The following is a 14,319-nucleotide window of genomic DNA, read 5'->3' as shown; positions in this document are numbered from 1 at the left end:
TGTCTCTCAGCTGTGATGAGCTTCAATGCTGTAGTTGTTAGTTTAAAGCTGTTTAAAGCTATTTCCCAGCTTTAGTAGTGTAGTAGTAATCTGAGAAATCATGGTGTGCCAATGAATGAAAATACTGACAGCGCTGACTAAATGCATGTCATCTCAGCTGACACATTTACACACAAAAATTGTCTTTTGTCTCCACCTACTGGCTAAAATCTGCAATGTCACCAAAATATATGTAAAGAGACACATCTAGCTTTTTACACATCTGCACTGCTCTTACACTTTAGTTTAGAATGGCAGGAACACAAGTGGAGTGATACAAACAGTGAAGTGTCCGAGTGCTGATGTTCTGAGACATCAGTTCTTATGGAACGTTTCATCCAGTCAGATTCGAGGACCGGAACTAACTGTTGTATATATTTATACAACGGGTCTGTTAAATGCTTGATTCTGATTGGATGACAGACGTTCTAAGGTGTGCAATTATTGTCCAGTAAACGCACAGCTATGAAGTAATTCCAGGTCTTTTCTGCATAACGGTTCCATATCACTTTATCAAATTATTTCAGTTATTTCAAAGAGCCCTACAGGCTACCACAACAAAATAACCAATTAAAACAAAGACATTGGTTAAAGTAAATCTGTTAAAAATGTGAAACAATGTCTAAAATATCCAACATTTATCTCAATTTCGGTTAAAAAGAGCCCTTGCGCTCCCTCGTCTCACCTGCACTTACACACGCTCACACACAGAGAGCGCATCCTGCGTTGCTAGTTCTAAAGTGACGTTTTCAAACTAGCAACGAAGGCTTGAGCTGGATCAAAGCTAGATACACGATCAAAACAACAGTTTCTATATTATCTGAAATATCTGTGGGATGCACCCTCTTCTGCCCCCTCTATGTCGTTTTTTCAGCAAATACAAAAGCACACACTCCTCAACTGTAGACATGTTGACTCCGCCAATCCTGTTTCGTGGCGCCTAAAAAACTCTTTCGCCCCCTTGTGGTCCGAGGTTTGTAACCGCTAGAGCAACGCAAGAGCACACATAATGTATGTACAACGGGACCATGCGTTGGTCATGCGTTGGCGAAGCGCTCGCGTTTGCGTACTTGTGTGAAGTATGTTTGTGCCCTTACTCCTTAGCGAAAAATTACCATTACCACCTCGGGTGTGCATTACTTTTCAATAATTCAACAGTCCGTCATCAATTATTTCTTACATATACAGTTTATATATACTGTATATATCAAAAATAAATAATTAAATCATCATTATTATAGAATATAGATATCCTATTAAAAAGTATCATATTGGCCACGCCCCAAAACATTTAGTAAATCGGCCCAGTATGTCATTCACTAAATCTTTAAGCGGTGCCTCGTATGGAGATTATAACAAACCAAAAAATTTTCAAATGTGAATAAACTTGAATAACTCGGTCTCAGGTGGAATTTCCAACCCCAGGCGGTAAAAACCTGACGAGCTGCTGCTCAGAGACGCATGTATGTGACTGAAGCTCATTTACATAATTCATGATAGGGGCGGGACTTCATCATAAGCGCTTGAGCACACTTTGTAAAGTTCTGGCTACTCTGCATACGTCTTTCATACTAATCTCTCGTACTTTTAACATGGGCGCTTCCCAGTCTAGACGAGTGCATGTTTTCCAAGACCTGGCTGATAAAACCGGCTGTGAGTATATTTAAATACTTTAAAAATATGTACACTTTATGTTCCTGACTTTACACTTTCAATGAAGTACCATGGTACAATGATAGTATCAGATTGTAACATCATGATATGTGGTACAAATGAATGATTGATATTGTATTCATGTACATGTTACTACTTAAAAGAATATTATGGTACCACCATGGAACATATCCAAATAACTGTGGTTTGACCATGTCCAAAACTGTTCTGATTTCTTAATCTAAAATATTAATTTTATTTGTTGCAGTTAGCAACAAGGTGTTCCATAGTCTCATTTTAACTGCAATTATTATTTATCTTGTGTTTGAACACAGCACCTTTCTTTGCACAGTGAATCACCAGGCTTGACTTTTATAATCATTTAAAACATTATTACATCACCCAACGTGTATCAGATCATAAGTTTGATGTACAATCAAAATAGCAGAGACAAAGCTATCATAACATATGTATTGTGGTGGACCAAATAACTGATCAGCCTCTACTTAGAATGAGTCGAATTAGGTTGTACAAACCAGTACAAAGAGTTGTATCTGTGCACTGAGACCAAATTCAGCTTCCTGTAATATAATCTGGGGAATGGAGTGCATTAGAGTTTATTATTTTTACAATACTGAAACATACATTCCTTCTAAGTACAATTTTACAGTTTAATTCATTATCAATTTATCTCACACCTAACCCAACCCCACAACCCACACACACATATGACATATGACATACATAGACAATAATGCAACCCCTGCTGACCTGCTTAAACTGTTTAGAAACTGTTTAGCTATTCTAAACAGTTGAAGCATTTTAAGAGTTTCTGTGAAATATTAAAGGAATAATTCGTTATCATCATCATCATTTGCTCCCTTATATAGTTCCAAACCCTGTGGAATACAAAAAGAGAAATTTTAAAGAACATATTGGTTGTTTATTTCCATGCAATTACAAAGAATGGGGAAAAGAGACTTCAAGCTTCAAAAAGAACACAAAAGCACCATAAAAGTAAATCCATGCAACTCACCAATTTTGTGTTGGATATATATAAGTCCTCTGAAGCCATGTGATTCTTACCATACTGTTGATAAATTATGGAATGAATATAGTATCAAAAGTATTCATAAATGCGTAAACACTTATCCATCAATTCGATAAACGTCATACATGCATCTTACTATCCACACACAAATGCCTTTAAAGTTGTGTCTGTGAAATTCCGAATAAAACGAGTGTGCAGCAATTTGTACAAATAGAGACATATTTGTGAATACAAATGTTCCCTTTTGTATAAATGTAACACAATTTGCATGTCTAACAAAAGGAACACATTCCAAATTAAACACAAAATGTCCTTGTAAAGTATTGAAGGTGCATTTATTCTGTTTTATTTATTTGAATTTTGAGACTTTTGTTGTCAGTACTTTACAGAATAAAACAAAAATGTTCATTTTACTCAAACACATACCTATAAATAGTATATCCAGAGAAACTAGGGCTGCATGATATTGGAAAAAACTGACATTGCGATATTTTGTTTTTCTGCGATATATATTGCGATTTTGAAAAAATACAGGATGACTTCACCAGATGACTTGAATAGCTCTATTTGAGAAGAATTAATTATTCTAGAATGATTGGGGTGATTTTGTAGGGAACTGCATCTTCATGAAAAATTTAAATTAAAAAAAGAAACTGAAAATGACTTTTTACTTTTTGACTTATTTTGGGTAGTTTATTTTATTATAATAATTAACACACTGTTTAATTCACCATGGTTCCATTGTAATTATGTAATACTCTTCTATTAATTCAGGCTAAAGTCAATGATCTAACATGTTATGATATTAATAATGCATGTTGCTTACCCTAAAATAAAGGGGCTCATTTGTGAATGAAGAAGGGTGGTGTCTAGAAGGGATCCAGGAGATTACAGGAGCCTTTATCTCTGTACTCCAACCAGGTTAAAACAGAGCATTACACTAAGGAGGAAGTTTCATTATCACAATAGGGAATTAATGTGAATGACAAAATAAGTCATTTAACATTTTATTACATTACAAATTAAATTACAAATCTCTTTTTTTTTTAAATAGAAAAGTAAACAATAAACATCTTTTAATTTAAACCATTTGAAAAATAAAAAAGAGCAGCTATACACCAACCCTGAGTGGTTTACAAAAATACAACATAAAATAAAATGTTTATAAAACAAATAACTTAAAAAATAGTTACATGATGGTATTACATACCGCTTGTCAAGCGACCGGATCATGTTTTTAAAACCCTCTTTGGTAACCGTGTTAATTGGTAGCCTACCATGTCTTTCCCATGTCAACATTTTGGTGAAATGTTATTGAATCTGTGATTTCTTTCTGCCATTTGGAACCTGGCAAAGGCATCCAAAATAGTTTTTTGCTTAGGACGGCATTCAGATCTGGCTTTGCACTCGTCATACAAAGATGTGTGGTGCCGACTTAAATTATCAAACAAATTGGTTGTTTTGCGGCAACAATTGCAAGGCACTCTCGACAAAGTACCTGTTTTTGGTCAACATCATCCTGTTTGTAGCCGAAATATTTCCATATAACTGACGATGCATTTCTTTTTGCAACCAAATTCTCAATTTTGGTCTTTTTTGCCTGTTCCTCGCTCATCATTTCGTCATGCGCAAGCAGAGCCTGCATGTCAACAACGTGCAGCAACGAACTCCGTGTTTAAAAAAATAAATAAATAAACTCAGTGTATTCAAGAACCCATAAATCGGAGTAAATTACGTCATATCAGACAGATATAATGCTAGTTTTCCTTTAAAAAAAAAAATATTGTAGACTGATATATGTTTACCTTAGGCTACTACATCGCATGTTCTGCAATGTGACTATTGCGGATGCGCATATTGCGATGTCGATGCTGAAACAATATATCATGCAGCCCTAAGAGAAACTGATAATTTTGCAGTGGTCTCTTAATCCATAGCTGTATATAACCATATAATGTTTTTTCCTGGGAAAAAAAGGTTAAATAACCATGTGATGGGGTGGGCGATATAAGCAACAAATTATATGGTAATATTATTAAAAGTTTTGATCAATAATCATGTGTGTGATATGGAATATAGCCTACACATTTTGATGGAAGTGATTCAAAAACGTATGAATAAATAATAAATTCTTTTAATTTAAAATGATGCCCAATGTAGCCTAATAGACCTGTCATGTCCATTACAATGAAAAATGTTATCAATAAATAAATATTAAAAATATTATTTGATCTGTTTTATCTACTCTGCATTGCTTTTCAATACAAGCACAAACAGGCTTTTCTATTTGAATATAAACATTTGCTTTGATTCTGAAGCAAAGCCCTCAATCACTGTTTTGTTATGGATTTTGTCTTCCATTAGATACTGGAAACCGTTTTGGTAACTATATAGTCTACTTGATATAAATGCACTGTTGACAAAGGTGTTATTTGTTAATTCTTGATGTAACTCTCTCTTTGTGCTTGTGGGAGAACAGTCTGTAGGAAAGCTTGAAGGTGTCAGTGGTAATTAATTAACAGCAGCTGATAAGCAGCGCACTCATCCAATAACGTGAGACCGCAACTTTTAATGCAAAAATATATTCCTCCTCCTGCATTTGACTTGTTTCAGAGTCGTCCTGCAATCTGTTTTTTCATTTATCTCCATGTTTGTTTGTTCGTCTCTCTCACTATCAGTCACACCTTCGGCCAAGTGGAGCATTGCATGCACAGATATTTGCATAACATGAAATAGAAACATTTCTACCGATTGACACTTTATATATGATATGCCACGATATATATTGCCACTCCGCCCAGCCCTATTAGATACTACAACATTAAGAATTGTACTCATGCTTTGACTACACAAACAGATGTTTCCCATTGTGAAGACAGAATTTCAGTCTAGAAACTTTAGTTAAGATTGAAGTAGCAGACTCTAACGCTGACCTGGAACAAAGACCCGGTTGGCCAAGTGTTGGAATCCTATTAGCTAGAAAGCTTCTGACATGTAACACAAACATATTGTCACCAGGACTTACACTCTAAAATTGGCTTTTTTCTCCTTTTACAATGTGACAGGATTTTATCCTTGGTTATATATGAGAAAAATCGAGACAAACCTATGATTCTTTCTGTTGATCTCAGACGCTGTTTGTTTGAAGTGGCACATGCATGCCGAGTGACCTTGTGAATAAACCACGCCCCGCCTAATGTAAAATGAGACAGCCATTTAGTGTTAGCTGCTTATATTACACAAAGTTACGTGTGGAAGTGCATTTTATCATGAAGTCTCAAAAATCAAATGAATGAAACAGAAAACACAAAAAGACGTCAATGAATGTGCGCATGTCACTTGATCCACAAAAGCACATTCGATACTTCACAAGACCATTTTGTGTTTTATTTGGAACATCTTCATTTGGTTGCATCCACAAACTGATTTATTTGTACAAAAGGGAACATTTATATTCACAAATATGTCTCTATTTGTACAAATAGCTGCACATTCATTTAATAATAAATTACACCGACACAAGTAAAAAGATTTTTGTATAAGGATAATAACATGCATTTGTGAATTTTTCCCAAATTGATGGATAGATGTGCCCACACTTATAGATGAATTTAGGACATATTCATTGTAGTTGTTTGTGTGTGGGTCGGCCATGGTAAAAACAAAAGTCTCAAAATTCAAATAAATAAAACAGAATAGACACAACAACGTCAATGAATGCAATGAATGTGTGTCACTTGATCCACAAATGCACCTTCAATACTTCACGAGGCCATTTTGTGTTTAATTTGGAACGTCTTCCTTTTGTTAGACACGCAAATTGTGTTACATTTATACAAAAGGGAACATATGTATTCACAAATATGTCTCTATTTGTACAAATTGCTGAGCATTCAGTTAATTCAGAATTTCACAGACACAACTTCAAAGGCATTTGTGTGTGGATAGTAAGATACATGTATGACATTTATTGAAATGATGGAAACATTTTTACGCATTTACGCAATAATACATTTTGATACTATATTCATCCCATAACCAATGGACATATATTAACATATACACTCACAGAGCACTTTATTAGGTACACCTACATATTCATGTGATTATCTAATAAGCCAATCGTTTTGCAGCATTGCAATGCATAAAATCACGCAGATACGGTTGAGAGGTCAACAGAGAATGGCCAGACTGGTTCGAGCTGACAGAAAGGCTACGTTAACTCAGATAACCACTCTGTACAACTGTAGTGAGTAGAATAGCATCTCATAATGCACACGTTGAACCTTGAGGCGGATGGGCTACAACAGTAGAAGACCAAGTCGGGCACTTTATTAGGACCATAGTGTTCCTAATAAAGTGCTCGGTGAGTGTATGTTAAAATTATAGTTCATACAGTATATTTGTGTATATATTCAAATTGCAATGTCATTTGTGAAAATATATCTGAGAAATATGAAAACAGACATTTTTCTTGTATTTTGAAATAGATGTTGCATATAGTATGTGCATGTGATTTTTTTTAGATCAATGAAAAGCATATGTGAACATACATATGACTGTATATATTGTATGTGTATTACATATATTGCCATATAACAGATTCCCACAGACTAACCACTTCTTTAAAGTATTTATTTGAAGGATTCTATATCTCTCTGCAGTTTCCATTGAGCAAATCAGAAATCTCCATGACAGATTTATGTACTTGACACAAGAGGAGAACATTTTAAGGTACTGTCCAAAAGACTGATTAAATGGTATTTATTGAAAACCTCATGAAATGGCTTGACGAGCATAACTTTCTTGTCTGTCTTGACATATTTCCTATTAAATCAGGATGTAAGGGCATGACATATCAAAGGGCTCATCCATTTTTTTTTTTTTTATAAAATAGTACGGTAATTTAGGTCACAACCATGAGACACGATTTGCCCCTTGCTATTGCTAGTCTGTAGCAGGTGGCAGTGGCGTAACAACAGGCAGTGCAGTATGTGCAGCCCCAGTGGGGCCAGGGTGAGAAGAGGGCCGTTGGCCAACCGAAAAGAAAGATTGAAATGACCGCCATCCTAGGTTAACCCACCATCCCCACCAACTCTAAAACAAGGGGGGCCTGACTGGTGCCTTGCACTTGAGCCCATAAGATCCAAGTTACGCTACTGGCAGGTGGTATTAGGGGGAGGGACATTCTCATTCTAGAGAGCATTTTATTGGACTGATAATTTGTACATGCGCCTGTGCACAAGATGAGTTGTCAGTATGTTTGATCTGTTTTCCTGGAAGAGAAAGACAGTATATTTTAACATCTTCTAAATGTTAATTGTCAACTTTTAGTAGTACAATAGCATACAAATTTATCTTCTTAACGTCTAATAGATAAGGACAAGGTCTTTAATGGAATAGATCTTTCTTTCTTTCCTTCATTCATGACTGTATTTTGACAAGGGCATTTGGCTATGCAAGACATACTGACCAACAAACTCAATGGTAATCATAACAAGATGTTGTAATAGTTTTGGTAGCAAGTTCCTTTTTGGTTTTATAGGTTGGGCACATACTAGCAATTGTGTGTGTGTTTGAAAGAGATGTTAGAGGAAGTAGTGACAGGAAATTAACAAGAAAACAAAATGCTTCTTCTGAATTTCAGACGAGAACATCTTGACAATATTAGTTATTTGGCTTTCAACCCAATCCGGAGACAGATCATTGAGGTGTTCTTTGATAAAAGGTGGGTACAGGAAAGAAGTTGTAACCCATAGGGGAGACTGGGGCTAATGCTTAGTTTCTCAAGCAGTGGTTTCGTATGTTGGTTTCAAACACCTAAGTGTCTTAATACATGACATGTTTTTGTCTTTTAGTCATACATAAATACTAATATCTAGAACTCAATGCAAAGGCACAATGCCTTACATATGTGTGTTTTGAATATCCAGGAACTTGGGTCAGAATGAGGCAGGCTCTCTGCAAGAAATCGGATTTGAGGAATTCCTCACCGTTCTGGCCTTTTTCCGACCACCCAAACCACATGCTACTGAAGAGGAGATAGAAAACATCAAGAGAGCCAAATTACGCTGTGAGACCAAAGACTTCAAAACTTCAGTACAAATTGATTATTCAGATAACTCATATTTACATGTTACACATAATGATATCTCCATGTATGTACATTTAACTTCAGGCACATCTTTAACATTTAGTGAATCATAATGGATAGACAGACAGACAAGCTAGATAGACACAGTAGATAGACGGATGGACAGACAGACAGACGATAGATAGATAGATAGATAGATAGATAGATTTCTCTTATCAATTTATATGTTCATACTTATTTTATTTTCTGTAGTTCTATTCAACATGCATGACACAGACAATGATGGCATTATCACATTGGACGAATATAGACTTGTAAGATTTATTTCACTCTATTCTTACTGTTTATTACCACAAAAATCTGTCATGTGACTTGTTTGGTTACTGTCTGTGATCATGAATACAGGTGGTGGAGAAGTTGCTGTCCAGCTATGAAACTTTAGACACAGAAAATGCCAAAGTCATTTCAGATGCTGCAATGCTGGAAGTCGCAAGTGTCACAATGGGTCAGATGGTAAGGTATCATTTTCCATGATGCATGTCTGAACTGGGATTCGATATGATTGCCACTGATTTAGAAGTTTTAAAATACAATTGTGTTTTACTACAAAGCAATGCTTCTCAACTGGTGTTTCAAGACTTGTTTTATCCATTTTACAGATGCTTTTATCCTAAGCAACGCACAGTACATTCAAGCTACACATTTATCAGTTTGTTTGTTTCCTGGGAATCAAACCCATGACCTTGGCATTGCTAGCGCTGTTAAGAAGAGATTTTATGTTGTACATCAATTGGTGACCCAACATAATACTACCATGAACTGCATAGGCCGAATATGCAAATTGACAATTTTGATTACTAAATGTTTCTTGAATTTTGTTTTCATTTCCTCGGAAGCCAGTAATTCACAGATAAAAACACACTGTGATTGGCACAAACTTATCCTCATGTTAGCCTGAATCTGATGTAGTCTGGGTCAAATTATTTCTTACCTTGTTCATGGTTTTCGAGTATGTTGGCATCTGCCTAATTTGACTTTTACAGGGACAAATGAATTTGCACCAAAATGTTGTAGAGTAATTTACTCTATCATTTACTCACCCTTATGCCATCCAATGTGTGTATGACTTTCTTTCATATGCTGAACTAAAATGAAGATTTTTAGAAGAATTTCTCAGCTCTATTGGTCCATTCAATGCAAGTGAATGGGTGCCAAAATGTTATGATGCCTTTATGTGCTTTTTGGAGCGTCAACATTTTGGCACCCATTCTCTTGCTTTCTATGGACCTACAGAGCTGAAATATTCTTCTGAAAATCATAATTTGTGTTCTGCAGAAAAAAAAAAAGTCACATTTGGAATGGCATGAGGGTGAGTAAATGATGAGAATGATTTTGGGTGAACTATCCCTTTAAGTCTTGTTTTCAGAAAAATCTAACAAATGTTGTGGGGTTTTATGCTTAAACTATTTGCCAGTGTGGTCGAAAAATAAACCTTTTTTCCTCCTACCCTATCGGCAAATAGTTTTTTCTTGTTATAAGCATAAACATTCCTAATTTTGTTATATTTATCTGAAAACAAGACAGAATATCATGTCATTTTGTTTCTCAAGTAAATGTATCTTGTTTTAAGAATGTTTTTCATATAAGAATCAGAAAAAGAAACAGTACCCAACCCTAAACCAGAATCAACCTGCAACCCATTTTTGGGTCATGACCCACCAGTTGAGAACCATAGCTGCAGAGTGCAATACTTGAGTGTTAATAGTCTGACATTTGATGTGATTCAGTATTTGATACCTATTAACGTTATATCCTTGCTGCAGGGTCCAGATGAATTTTATGACGGAATAAGCTTTGAGCATTTTCTGCAGGTTTGCACTCTATAACAGTCTGTTTGTCAGTAGTTTATTAGAGAAATATTAAAATGACATGCAACACTGTTCATGCAGTGCCTCACATTTGAATGTCTCTCCAACAGATTTTAAAAGGCATCGAGATCGAGACCAAGATGCACATTCGCTTTCTGAACATGAACACAACGACAATGCACTTTTTTAATAGAGAGTAATTTAAAGTCTTTGTTCGATACCTAAACATCTTAAATTAGCATTATCTAAGTATTTCAACACTTAGTATTTAGTTTACTTTCTCTGAAATACCTTATATTTTCAAGATATTGAGGAAGTGAACATGACATGCTCTGGTGACTATTTCACAGTGAATCAGACCTCAGGGGCCAACCGAATGAACAGAGGGGATGTAGTTCTCCTTAAACACATGTAGTGGGCCCTAAAATTAGTAAAATGTATGAATGTCACTGCATTAGATATAAAGATACAGTTGTGCTCAAAAGTTTGCATACCCTTGCAGAAATTGTGAACTTTTGGCATTGATTTTGAAAATATGATTGATCATACAAAAAAACTGTCTTTTATTTAAGGATAGTGATCATATGAAGCCATTTATTATCACATAGTTGTTTGGCTCCTTTTTAAATCATAATAATAACAGAAATCACCCAAATGGCCCTGATCAAAAGTTTACATACCCTTGAATGTTTGGCCTTGTTACAGACACACAAAGTGACACACACAGGTTTAAATGGCAATTAAAGGTTAATTTCCCACACCTGTGGCTTTTTAAAATGCAAGTAGTGTCTGTGTATAAATAGCGAATGAGTTTGTTAGCTCTCACGTGGATGCACTGAGCAGGCTAGATACTGAGCCATGGGGAGCAGAAAAGAACTGTCAAAAGACCTGCGTAACAAGGTAATGGAACTTTATAAAGATGGAGAAGGATATAAAAAGATATCCAAAGCCTTGAAAATACCAGTCAGTACTGTTCAATCACTTATTAAGAAGTGGAAAATTCAGGGATCTCTTGATACCAAGCCAAGGTCAGGTAGACCAAGAAAGATTTCAGCCACAACTGCCAGAAGAATTGTTACAAAGAAAAACCCACAGGTAACCTCAGGAGAAATACATTTTTAAGTATGGTTAATCCAATATTGGTATACTAAATGTATATATGGATGAGTAGTGTGTAAATTTCCATTTTGCACAAAATTCCCATTATGATCATGGTAGACTTCTTTGCATAATCAAAACCATTTTTTAAAGCAGTGCTATTTCTGAAACAATCCACACCCAAAGTTAACAATCCACAACCAATAAGTTGACAAGTTGCATCTTATAGAAGAGAGAGAAGCCTTTTTTGCATATATACAGTGACATTTATTTGTTTTCACCTATTCCAACTAAGCTGGGGTCAGAGTGCAGGGTCAGCCATGATACAGTGCCCCTGGAGCAGAAAGGGTCAAGGGCCTTGCTCAAGGGCCCAACAGTGGCATCTTGGTGGTGCTGGGGCTTGAACTCCTGACCTTCTGGTCAGTAACCCAGAGTCTTAACCACTGAGCCACCACTTTTCTACCAAGGTTATACTGTATATTAATAAAAGTGGATATGAAATGATTTATATGTATGCAGTATGATCTTTATTATACATTATTGCCATGTGAAATCTCCAGAGCTGTCATAAAATCTTTTCTTTATTTTGAAGATAATAAAATATTAATAGATTTAGACATTGCATTTGCATTGCATTGTTATTGTGATTTTTGTTTTAAAGGCACTAATGTTCTGTCTGACATCAAGAATCAATGCAACACTACATAGATTCAATTCCGAAATGCCTTAATAAGGAATAAATGATGCAGTCATTGGGGTATTATACAAATAATTACCAGCATAAATAAACTATGGTACGTAATTATCTTATGCGATTCTGATCTAATGTGTACTAAAACAAATGTGCAAACACAACAAATGTTGATTTATTTAAAAAAAAAAAAAATTAAGCAAACATCTAAATAAACCTTAAGGAAACTGAATTGACTTTGGAGAGAAACTATTTTAAATCCAGCACAAAATAAGCATTCTAGTCCTTATACATATCTTAAAGCAACAGTTCACCCAAAAATCATTTCCTCACCCTTATGCCATCTCAAACTTGTATGACTTTCTGTCTTCTGCGGAACACAAACAAAACATTTTTGAAGGATATGAAAGTCTTTTTGTCCATCCAATCCAAGTCAGTGGGGTCAAACACTTTCAATGCTCCAAAAAGCAGTTAAAGGCAGCATAAAAGTAATCCATACGACTCAAGTGGTTTAATCCATGTCTTCTGAAGCGTAACAATCGGTTTTGGGTGAGAAACAGACCACAGTGTAACTCCTTTTTCACTATAAACCTTGACATCAGCAGTCTCTTTGCCTATCATGATTTGAAGCTCGATTACACTTCCTCGAGCTTGACAAATAGACGTATATCCTTCAAAAACTCTTCGTTTGTGTCCCACAGAAGAAAATCTGAGTTATGAGTTTGAGACAGCATAAGGGTGAGTAAATGATGAGAGAATTATAATTTTTAGGTGAACTATACCTTTAATGGTTTGTCCAAATACAGAGGGGGTTGAAATTATCCATCCAGGTTCTCAAACACAAATTACAATAATACTTTTTTTAATGGAATGTGATACCAGATCAGCATGGAACAGTAAATTATACACTAATCTCACCTGTGCCACCCAGGCCAAAAGGACAGTATATCACATAAGGGCCATTCAATATGTTATAAGGCATAGCCAAGCCAATTTTATAGCTGTAACCGGTGGATTCTGTGTAGTTGGACCTGCAGATGGGCAGAACATGATCTTGTGTAGATGAGTCCATGGAGAAATCATAGTGACAGATCAGCCCTCTGTATCTAAAGGACATAATAGTACAGTATAAATGGGTGGGAATAAAATATTGTAGATAATGCAACATAATATAACAGTCATGATTACCTGATCATCGTCTGTGATACAAGCTCCGCAAGGGTTCTTCTCTTCTGGAATGTTGGCAGTCACTAGTGTGCTGGTGTTGAAGTGTATGTGGCAAACAGGGTGCCTGTACAAGCAACAGTTTTGTGTTATCTAGGCAGCTCTGCTCTTACAGATGTATGTCATATCTGGCATCAATCAATGACTCACCATGCAAATAGATTACCCAGACAAACCCTATGTGGTGCAGCAATTTAAGGGATAGTTCACCCAAAAAGGAAAATTCTCTCATCATTTACTCACCCCCATGCCATCCCAGATGTGTATGACTTTCTTTCTTCTGCAGAACACAAACAAAGATTTTTAGAAGAATATCTCAGCTCTGTAGGTCCATACAATGCAACTGAATGGTGATCAGACCTTTGTAGCTCCAAAAATCACATAAAGGAAACATAGAAGTAATCCATATCACTCCAGTGTTTAAATCCATATCTCCAGAAGCAATATAATAGGTGTGGGTGAGAAACAGATCAAAATGTAAGTCCATTTTTACTCTAAACCTCCACTTTCACATCTGAAAATCACATGTGGTGCCTGTTTAGTTTCACTTTCACATCTGAAAAAGAAAGTTAAAGTGGAGATTTAGAGTAAAAAAGGACTT

At 35.7% G+C, this 14,319-nt stretch overlaps 1 protein-coding gene across 2 annotated transcripts; it reads left to right on the top strand.

The window, feature by feature from the left end:
* The first annotated feature begins 1,554 nt into the window (after nucleotides 1-1,554).
* Nucleotides 1,555-12,698, top strand: LOC127437995 (calcineurin B homologous protein 3-like). Of its 2 annotated transcripts, XM_051693205.1 has the most exons (8): nucleotides 1,555-1,692; nucleotides 7,408-7,477; nucleotides 8,391-8,471; nucleotides 8,677-8,816; nucleotides 9,090-9,151; nucleotides 9,243-9,350; nucleotides 10,661-10,708; nucleotides 10,816-12,698. In XM_051693205.1, exons 1-8 carry the CDS (start codon nucleotides 1,632-1,634, stop codon nucleotides 10,903-10,905), a joined length of 660 nt encoding a protein of 219 aa, XP_051549165.1. In that variant the 5' UTR covers nucleotides 1,555-1,631; the 3' UTR covers nucleotides 10,906-12,698. The 2 variants fall into 2 exon arrangements, with proteins under 2 accessions (XP_051549165.1, XP_051549172.1); XM_051693212.1 differs by lacking the exon at nucleotides 9,090-9,151 and having other exon boundaries at nucleotides 1,595-1,692; nucleotides 8,677-8,842.
* Nucleotides 12,699-14,319: the final 1,621 nt, after the last annotated feature.

The sequence above is a fragment of the Myxocyprinus asiaticus genome, chromosome 4, assembly GCF_019703515.2.
Source record: "Myxocyprinus asiaticus isolate MX2 ecotype Aquarium Trade chromosome 4, UBuf_Myxa_2, whole genome shotgun sequence".
NCBI lineage: Eukaryota > Metazoa > Chordata > Actinopteri > Cypriniformes > Catostomidae > Myxocyprinus > Myxocyprinus asiaticus.
Note: the sequence above shows the minus strand (reverse complement) of the source record. Positions and strands in the feature narration are given on the sequence as shown.

Bases quoted from the DNA above. Each gene is read 5' to 3' on its own strand.
- LOC127437995 (XM_051693205.1), top strand. From the start codon at position 1,632: ATGGGCGCTTCCCAGTCTAGACGAGTGCATGTTTTCCAAGACCTGGCT. The intron at 7,478-8,390 runs GTACTGTCCAAA...TCTGAATTTCAG, and splicing joins CAAGAGGAGAACATTTTAAG to ACGAGAACATCTTGACAATA. The intron at 9,351-10,660 runs GTAAGGTATCAT...TCCTTGCTGCAG, and splicing joins GTGTCACAATGGGTCAGATG to GGTCCAGATGAATTTTATGA.